This window comes from Papaver somniferum, unplaced genomic scaffold (genome assembly GCF_003573695.1).
Source record: "Papaver somniferum cultivar HN1 unplaced genomic scaffold, ASM357369v1 unplaced-scaffold_107, whole genome shotgun sequence".
Taxonomy (NCBI): Eukaryota; Viridiplantae; Streptophyta; class Magnoliopsida; order Ranunculales; family Papaveraceae; genus Papaver; species Papaver somniferum.
The window spans coordinates 1,588,058-1,598,129 of record NW_020619603.1 but is presented as its reverse complement, the minus strand read 5'-3'; the positions used below and the strand labels follow the sequence as shown (position 1 = coordinate 1,598,129).

The 10,072-nt window shown below is 37.9% G+C and overlaps 1 protein-coding gene and 1 long non-coding RNA gene across 2 annotated transcripts; one reads left to right on the top strand and one right to left on the bottom strand.

Moving 5' to 3' along the window:
* Positions 1-510: 510 nt before the first annotated feature.
* On the bottom strand, positions 511-4,943 carry LOC113327652. Its single transcript, XR_003349121.1, has 5 exons — positions 3,789-4,943; positions 3,494-3,633; positions 3,100-3,164; positions 1,815-2,007; positions 511-726 (listed from the first exon to the last, which is right to left on the bottom strand). It is a non-coding gene; the product is annotated as an uncharacterized LOC113327652 (long non-coding RNA).
* A 179-nt stretch (positions 4,944-5,122) lies between these two features.
* On the top strand, positions 5,123-7,200 carry LOC113327840 (beta-glucosidase 13-like). Its single transcript, XM_026574958.1, has one exon. It carries the CDS (start codon positions 5,141-5,143, stop codon positions 6,719-6,721), a length of 1,581 nt encoding a protein of 526 aa, XP_026430743.1. The 5' UTR covers positions 5,123-5,140; the 3' UTR covers positions 6,722-7,200.
* Positions 7,201-10,072: the final 2,872 nt, after the last annotated feature.

The following is a 10,072-nucleotide window of genomic DNA, read 5'->3' as shown; positions in this document are numbered from 1 at the left end:
TTTTTTGATATAAAGATTGACCCTTCTAGAGGATAGTTTTCTGACATGTTAGCTGGAAAGAGGTGGTTTTTCCGTATCCAAATGTTATAACCGGTATTGACATCGGCCCATATTTTTATACTTCGTCTCATGAGTCCAGTGTCCTATCTAAGGCTGTAAAAGTACCACTGCATTAGTGGATGAACCCATTATTAGTGGATGAACCCATTATCACTTTCCCTAGTAGGCCAGTAACTCACATACACAACTCATCATTCACAACAAAAATGTGACAAGTTGGACATCGATCAAACAACCAAACAATACCCACATGATTTACAGAGTAGATGGCTATTTTTATTGAAAATTCACACAAATCAATTTTATTAAAAAAAAAATGAGGTACAAAAGCTGAGAAGAGAGAACTTAATTTATCTAGCTTTGAAAGATCTGCGAAAACACTTTCAGTTGGTGAGTATATAACTTCAACATAATCCATTTATCATATGAGTATTTAGTTTACACCTGTCGATTCTGAAAAGCTTAGTTTCAGATGATTGGTTTTAAAATTTGAGAGATATGAAGCTATCTAACAGAACAACAATTACAAAGTATGATACACTTGGTACACATACAATACAAATGAGTGTACGCAAAGTATGCTTTTCCTGAAGTTCCCTCCTCAATGGAACTGAGACATTCTCTAGTTGACATAGGCGCCTGAGTTTCTCTCTCAATGTTCCTTAACTGCATTGATAAGGTTAATGTTGGTTAAACTTCAACATTAAGTCTAAGATAATCTCTAACAAGTTGGTTAGGACAAGATTAGGAAATTGATGTAATCCTAAGGGAATTAGAAGTCATCTAGTTCTAAGAAAAGTAAAGACATGTAATAAGATAATAGAATTAGGAAAAAGAATTCATAGTTCTATATATATATGATCATCAAAGTTGTGATTGATCATATGAGCAAGATTAAAGCTTTAGTTTAGTTTTGAGAGATTTTCTAAACGTCAATAAAGAGAGTTGTCTTTATATAAGCTAAGTTTCATCTTGGAGTTGCCATTAGTTAATAGTGTCTGCGCCAAATGAAAAAAAAAATACCGAAAATGGGGTCAGTCTGTTCTTAAATATTACTTTCATCAGTATTAACGAAAATTACATAACACCATATTGTATCGTGGTAGTAACAAATTCCCTGGTCGAATAAATAGTGGGACCAAATTGAAAAAAGTTCAATGATTACTGGACCCAATGAGCATTTTAACAGCAGGTATCACTGGGTACTTATTTAAATAAATTCATTAGTTCCTGACGTCCAAAGCGATGCCACCGCCTCCAGAAAAATGTTAAATAAGCTTTTAGAAAACACTACCGAGTTCAGGAAAAATGTTAAATTTAACCGCGTGATCAACAAAATTGTTTTGAGAACTCGGCATCGAAAATTAATTCATGCATGGACATTTATATTTGACTTACTAATGTTTATGGGGCAACAATTTCGATAATTTGGGGTTTATCGATGATCAAGTCATTGAAGCCTGCCTATTGTTCTTTGGAGGGCGACTAACGATGATAAAGTAAAACTTGTGATTTGGTCAGTTAATTAAGCTGGGGAGATGGAAACCAAATAGACACAAACGTTAGGAGGCATTAATAATATGCAGGGTTGTGGTATTTACCAAGTAGCATATGTTAGCCGGTGAGATTATAATTTTTTTTAAGCATCTACAATGTTAGAAGTGGAATGCGAAAAGGCTGCGCTGAAATGTTGAGTAAATTCGGGATTTTAAATAAGACTCACATCAAAGGAGGAAAGGTACAGTGGGACTTACTGATTAGGTTGTCGAGAATGATGAGACATTTATCCAATTGGAAGGACGGGAGAACGAATATTCTGAAAAGGCATTTTTAATCTCTGATTAGGTTGTCGAGAATGATGAGACATTTATCCAATTGGAAGGACAGGAGAACGGATATTCTGAAAAAGCATGTTTAATCTCTGCTGCTTACCCTGCATCACATAGTCTATTCGATGGAATCAGAAAGTAGCCAAAATGAACGATTAAGGGTGGGAAGATAATGTCATGGCACGGCTTTGCAAGTCAATTCTATGAAGAAAAAAATGAACATCTATCTAAAGACTTAAAAGCCTAGACAAATAAAATTTTCATGTTGAACGGTGAGAAAATTCTCGTTTTCTATTGGCCGAAATAGGTCTTTTTTGAGTTTGGTAAAACGAGCGTTTTGGTGAGACACTTGAAAACGAATGATTGGTTTAAAAAGAATAAGAAAAAATTAAAAAAAGGAAACCAAAATCAATTTGGAATTCGCGAAGACACTTGACAACGTATGATTAGTTTAAAAAGAATAAGAAAAGATAAAAAAAAGAAACCAAATTCAATTTGGAATTCGCGAGGACACTTGGCAACGTATGATTGGTTTAAAAATTACAAACTCAAAAGGAAAACCTATCTTACCGTGTTTGGAATTTTATGTAAGTCCAAATTCAATTTGGAAATCGAGTATCTACCGTATAAGGACTCTCTTTTCCAAATTAATATCCAAATGGGAAAAAATAAACATATTTTCTGCGAAAATAAAATGAATATCTATAGGGAAAAAAATCCACATATTTTCTACGAAAATAAAATTAAAAAATAAATAAAATATACACATATTGTCCACCTCTTTAATGTATTTGCCCGCCACACCAAATCAAAAATACATCGCCACACCAAATCAAAAATGCCTCGCCACAGGACGGGGCGAGGCCCCGCGCACACCAAATCAAAAATGCATCCCTATGGGGTGAGGCGAAACCCTGCCCACAACAAATCAAAAATGCATCTCCACGGGACGGGGCGAAGCGCCGCGCACACCAAATCAAAAATGCATCTCCACGGGGCGGGACGAAGCCCCGCGCACAACAAATCAAAAATGCATCCCCACGGGACGGGCGAAGCTCCATGCACACCAAATCAAAAATGCATCCCCACGCACATCAAATTAAAAGAAATAAAATTCCCGGTGCGTAGCACGGGCCCAAATCTAGTATTTTTAAATGTCAAAGAAATTGGCATTATCATAAGGATACGTAAGGGAAATAGATAAACTTACTTTATCACTTGGTTGATGTTTTTTTTTTCCTGTTCTTTCTGGTGCTTTAACTGCATTGCGTCCTGCTGATAATATGAAAAACACACAAACTGTTATAACGCCATTTAGAACCTGAGTATGAAGTAAGGACCCAAGTCGACGTAAATTTGTTAGCGCCTTTTGTAATAGAAAAATGGTACGCAATGCCAATTATACTGTTTTGGGTGCGACATAGTTGGTCACCAACTGATAAGAAAACTATTATGAACTATATATATACTGCATGACTTTTTAATAGTGAACTGTAACTCTGTACTATGTCAACAACAACAAAAGAAGGGCAAACCGCTAAAGTGAATTAACCGCGCAACAAACTAAATCTTGCACACTTATTTTAAAAACCTGTAACACTAACCTGTACATCTTGTTGCCTATATAAGTTGTGTCACTATGTGTGGTAGTGTAGCAATATTCAAACGAAACTGAAATTATCAGAACATCCAAATCCCGAACATCATCGACCGACAGTGGCAGTTTGTTACTGCTACAACCATCCTGAAATGGTCAGGATTGGAACGACATCATTAACACTACATGAAGCAATTCAATTTTTGTAATTTGTAATTTGGGCAGAACCTATAACAAAGTAATAACAATAATTTATCATATCAAATTTAATCACGGAACATGTAGTCTGAAGTTTACCGTACCTGAATTCCTCTCGTATTGCTTCGTGATGTCGATGTGGGAGTACGGAAGATCCTGCACATATTGGTAGTTATGTATTTGTATTTGTAAGTCCTCCTAAGAATACAATGGGCGTAGTTTTATCAATAAATCAATAAGCACCCAAAATCCTCAAACCCTGAAAACTAATAGAACCGAAATGACTGAGTAAACTGGAAAAGAGGACCGAAGGTGAAAACAAGTGATCGGATTGAAATTAAATCAACAAAGAAACCAAAAGCACCCATTGATACTTCTTATGGGAGAATGAAAATCAGGTGACCTTTATATAGGCTGCACCTTTTCATTCTTCCAGTGCCAGGACACTTGATGGATTCAAAATGAAACGGTTGTTATTAATCATAGAAAATATGAATCGGGACTGAAAGCAATAAATTTAGAACACATAGGAAGACGGAAGGCTAAAAGAACCGCGCAGTTCGCCTGGTTACAGTTAAGGAGATTGTAACTGCAGATTTGAAAAGGAAATTAAATATAAAGAACCTGAATCGTCTCATGATCAAACATTGCTGCGTGAGGAAACAATCAGGTTAAAATTGATACGACCTACCCTATCAATTAGGGATCAAAATTAGGAGCGTAAACTCAAAAACCAAATCTTAACTGGAATACGGACCTTTCCAAGAAAATTACATAAAAAGTTCTGATCTTCAGGGAATCAGAGAAGTAAGACTGTCATTCATTTTTTTAATCTGGGCAAATTAATCAAAAATTAATCTGGACTAAAGTTTTTACAAACAACGAACCCAAATTCGATTCTTCAGGGAATCATACATGTAATTTGGTTTCTGTTCCAAAAAATTTGCGATTGATCTTCATTGGAACCAAACCAGATTTCAAAATCATGTAGAACATCCCCAAAATTAACATGATGATCAAAAATAATCCTTAAAAAGCAACCTGCGTGTTCCATGTTTAACAATGATAGGGAAGAAGACTAAGTGATCGATCGTGTTTCAGCAGAGGCGGAAGATTTTGCTTCTGAGATACTGAGAGAACGACAAATCCTCAACGGAGAAGCTACGCCACACGTGCGGTAGAAGGGTTTGGTCTGGACAACCACATCCATGGATTTATCTTTGCGAAGGACAAATCCTGACCACCACTAACACGGACAAACTTAGCCGAACTGTGTTTTGTACTCTTGAAAATGAGAAATATTAGCCTATCTTGTTCCATAAATGCCGGCCAGGGTTGGATGAAATTTGTTAGGGTTGTTACAGTTAGTTTGTTAGCCAACTGCCAAGCTATATATATGTATATAACCTTCAAATGCGGATTCAAAAGAAGTAAAACATTAAAAAGAATTGTAAATATGATGGATCAAGGAAAGATCATCTCATGCCATTTCATCTACTCATTTTTCCTTTTTTTCCTTTTTAATGTGCATATTACCGGTTTGAATGCGCATAATGTGAGCAAAGAAATTCCATCCCGAGATGACTTCCCCGCTGACTTTATTTTTGGAGTTTCTACTGCTGCATACCAGAATGAAGGGGCAACCAAAGAAGGAGGTAGAGGAAAAACTATTTGGGATACTTATGTCGAGCAAAATATAGATAAGATACCAGGACGTGCCACCGCAGATGTGGCCGTTGATTCTTATCATCGCTACAAGGAAGATGTAAAGCTAATCAAAGAAATGGGTATGGACAGTTATAGGTTCTCCATCGCTTGGTCCAGAATTTTACCAAGGGGACATTTGAGTAAAGGAGTGAACAAACGAGGAGTCGCTTATTACAACAATCTCATTAATGAGCTCTTATCCCATGGTATTCAGCCATTTGTGACACTGCTTCATTTTGATCTTCCACAACCCCTCGAAGATGAATATGGTGGTTTCTTGAGTTCTCAGCTTGTCAATGATTTCAAGGATTATGCAGAGGTGTGCTTTAAAGAATTTGGCGATAGAGTCAAGCATTGGATCACATTTAATGAGCCTTGGACCTTTATTTACTTGGGTTATGACTTGGCGGGATTAGCAGCACCAGGTCGATTCTCAAACCGACATCTTTGCAAATATGGAAATTCAGGGGTTGAGCCTTATGTTGTCGGGCACAACCTACTTCTTGCACATTCTGCTGCTGCAAATCTTTACAAGGAAAAATATCAAGCATCTCAAAGAGGTAAAGTTGGAATTACGCTTAACACTGACTGGATGGTTCCTGCCTCTACGAAAGAAGAAGACGTTTTAGCTACAAAGAGAGCACTAGATTTCTCCTTAGGATTCTTTTTAAAACCTCTAGTCCATGGACATTATCCACAAAACATGATAGAAATATTAAAAGATCGCCTACCGGTATTTACATATGACCAGTATCTGAAAATCAAAGGATCATTTGATTTCATTGGATTGAATTACTACACCACAAGTTGTATTTCTAATGATCCACCAACAAATGCTACAGAAATAAGTTACTCTGACGATCCTCAAGCTAAGAAAGGAACTGCGCGGAACGGGGTTGTCATTGGTCCTACGGCTGTTTTACCATGGCTAAACGTATACCCACCAAGGATCAAAGAGATACTCATTTATATAAAAGAGCAATACAAAAGTCCAATTATATACATTACGGAGAACGGGTATCCAACTGACTTTACAGAATTATTTGAAGAATCGATAAGAGATTCTAAGAGGGTTAACTACCACATTCAACATCTTTATCACCTTCAACAACCCATTAAGGAGGGTGTTGATGTAAAAGGTTATTTTGCATGGACATTGATGGACAACTATGAGTGGGCAAGTGGATACTCGGTTGCGTTTGGTTTGTACCATGTAGACAGGAAAGATGGATTGAAGAGATACCCTAAAGACTCCTCCAGATGGTTCAAGAACTTCCTCCACCCAACAAATGGATTGAAGCGATATTATTCTCATGCTCAAGAATTTTAACGAAGTCTCTGTTAAAATTCCAACAACAAATTGTTGGAATCTTGCAACAAGAAAATATATACTAGTTAGATGTAAAGGACTGGACCAAAAATAGCTCTATCACAAACAACTTGACGAGTGCAGAATCATAGGTTCAACAAGTTGTTCTTAACACATTAGTTCGCGGGTATACTCGAGACGGGTAATGTTAATCCCCTCACAGCGAAGATGTGTCCAGGATAAGACTGTCCGATATAGCTAGTGTTAGCACAACGCAAGCTATCCAAACTTAAACTTAGGAACATGGATGGAAGTAAATGTATGGAGAAACCCTAGCATGAAAGAAGAATTTTCGGTTGTTTTGAAAACAAATTTTCGAGTTGTATTTAAAGGAGATGATACTTGCAAACGAAATTAGGTATTTGTTTTCTTTAAAAACAAGTTGAACACGTAAAAAGAACTTTTCCATAAATAAAACTCTTAAGAAAATATTTTTAGAATTAACTCCTTTAAGAAAAAACTTGCAAAAATAAATACTATTAAATACGTGACTTGGTGCATGGTTTACGCGCACATGTATGGGTCGAAACATGTATTTTTCGTCCCACCCGCTCCACCCACATTTTTTTACAACATATCCATGAGCACATGGTTATTGTAACATGCCCATTTAATCGCCTAAAATTTTCATGGGACATGACCGGCAATGATTGTGGTTCAGTGAATCAACTTCACCCAAAATCATTCAGCCTTGCATACTTGCATCAAAGTACGCATCTGCCTTCACTCCAAAGGCTTTGCACAACGGAAGTCTTTCTTCTTCTTTCTCTCTAACTCTTCATGCCACTATAAGCATAAGAGGTTCTTCCATGTAGTTAAGCAATTCTCACACAAACCCGCTACATAATGAACACAAAGATATACTGCAACAAACCCATTTTATTGCACTAAAGGAAGATCACAAAACTCGTCCAACTCATGGACCAAAACAGGCCATTCACCCTCTTGGTGAATGCCTAAAACTCTCTCTACATTAGTGGTTCTTCTCTCAAAAACATGAGACTAACTCTCCTATGTAAGCCTACTGATTTTTTCCCACTCCTTATGACTATTTATACAGCAAACTCACTAGCCAAAACCGTTCACACCACTTGCTCACGCATGGAACAGCCATGTGTCCCATCAGGTAGTTTTCTTAACCGCCAGCTTGCTTTTCCAACTGCCACATTTTGTGTTGTCAAGCCAACAGATGCCACATCTGTTCTTGGTGGTTATGAACACTCCAATGGTTATAAACTCACTTTATAACCGTTCTATCTTGTCTCACTTCATTGGCATGCTTGCAAAACCCATAACCAACTTGTAACCGTCACTTGAGCCGTATTGCACAATTGTTGTGCTTTACTGAATTCTGCCTCGCTCCAATGCCCATCCATCTTGGCCCTGCATGCTTATCACTTTAAGCTAATGCACGGACAATCCTTATGCTTCAAACATCGATTCCAACTCGTTAAGCTCACTCTAGTTACCCATGCGTCATATATGCTTCACTTCGCCAATTAGCTTGACAACAATAATGCAACTCTTGCATTACCAACTTATTTGCATTGTTCAAGCTTTGGCCAGCCTTGAACTAATGCCATGGACCAACTCTTGATCTATACTTCACTCTTGCATCATCTTTGAGCTTGGGCCAACTTAATTCCATGGATATGCATCGTTGCCAAAATCGCATGTTGCATCTGTCAACTTTGGCCATGTCTTGCCAATCCTTCAATGAAGCTTCATTGTGTCGGCCAATAAGCTTCATCACTTAGCCAAATGTATTTACAATGTAGTGTTGCACTTGCACTACATTGTCCCTGTGGGTTTATGCCATTCTCGACACTTGACAGTCTATACAGTAATACCGCTATTATGGCTTGCGTTTCGCTATTATAGCTTACGTTGCGCTATTATGGCTTCGCATTGCACCATTACGGCGGAATACTGACTTGGCCTGCAACTTTGTAACGCGTAATCATTGTGCGTCACTTGCAGTACCGTAACAGACCTTCCCCACCTAATCCGTTCAACGCCCTCGTTGAACGCAACCAAGTATATCGTTATACTTGTCCTTGGCCTTGTACGCTTCTGAGCCTTTCTCAGAAATCAGCAAACTTTGTTTAGCCTTCATTCTCTCCAAAACTTTTATGCCTAATACCAAATGCCATTACTTAGCTTACTGCCTTGCCATTGATCCTACTGACTTGTATTGTTGTTGTCACGTTGATCAGACGTTCTAACTCTCTCTACAATCGCATATCAACACCCAAATGCCACTTGGAAATTCCTCTTGCCAACTCCCTGAATTAGACTCGAATTTCACTTGAATCATTTGCGCCTAAGTGTACGCAAGCAATGATTCTTCCCAACTGATCACACTGATCATTGCCATTATCTTATGCCTTCATTTTCCGTCTTTAGTTGCACCACACAACATAACAGGACTTATATAAGACTTGGCTTCAATTCTTCAATCATACGCGCCTACGCCAAATCATGTCATGCCTTAAGGCATGCATCCTATGATTCCGTACCACTCTTTATACGCGCCACAATCTATAACCTTTGCTGCACTTTGCAAACTTCAGGACTTTCACTATATTCGGCCTCCAAATCATGTTGTAATCTTCACCTTCTTGGACTTGCATCACTTGTATGCCAAAGAACTTGCACCTTGATGTTCTTTGCTTGCATTGTCGCAACATCATGATTGAAATGCATGACTCTGGTATAGTCATGACTTAGGATACCCCTGACATCAGACTGTCTTTTTAGACCAGGCATCCTCTTCACACGCCTTTGAAACCAGCAATTTAAGCATCACCTGCTCTTTCAAACTCCTACGCTTTAATGTGGCGGAAAAACAACATCATGTTCTTCCTAACTATGAGTTACTCTTAACTCATATACTTGATGGACTTACATCTTCATTCTTGATGCGTTACTCCATGCATTCAATGCCAAATGACTTCACACTTCCACATAACTCCCAACAACAAACTCGACTATTCCACCACTCTTCTATTTGATTCTTTCACTTTCAGCGTCTTCTATTGCATATTTTGGCTTAATATGCTATGTAGCATCTTCCACGCGAACTAGCTTTACTTTAAACGAAAGAGGCAAGATATTTCACTTCAAATACCCTCATTCACTACTACCTTACATAGAGAGACTTCATTTCCAACACCAAGGTCCACTCGAACCAAACTGAAAGTACACTCAAACTTGAGAAAATACTTTCACCAACTGATTGCAACTTGTAAGACCTAACAAGCCTTGCAATACTGACTTCATTTTCGCTTCTAAGCAACAAAGGAAGTGAGA

Bases quoted from the DNA above. Each gene is read 5' to 3' on its own strand.
- LOC113327840 (XM_026574958.1), top strand. From the start codon at position 5,141: ATGATGGATCAAGGAAAGATCATCTCATGCCATTTCATCTACTCATTT.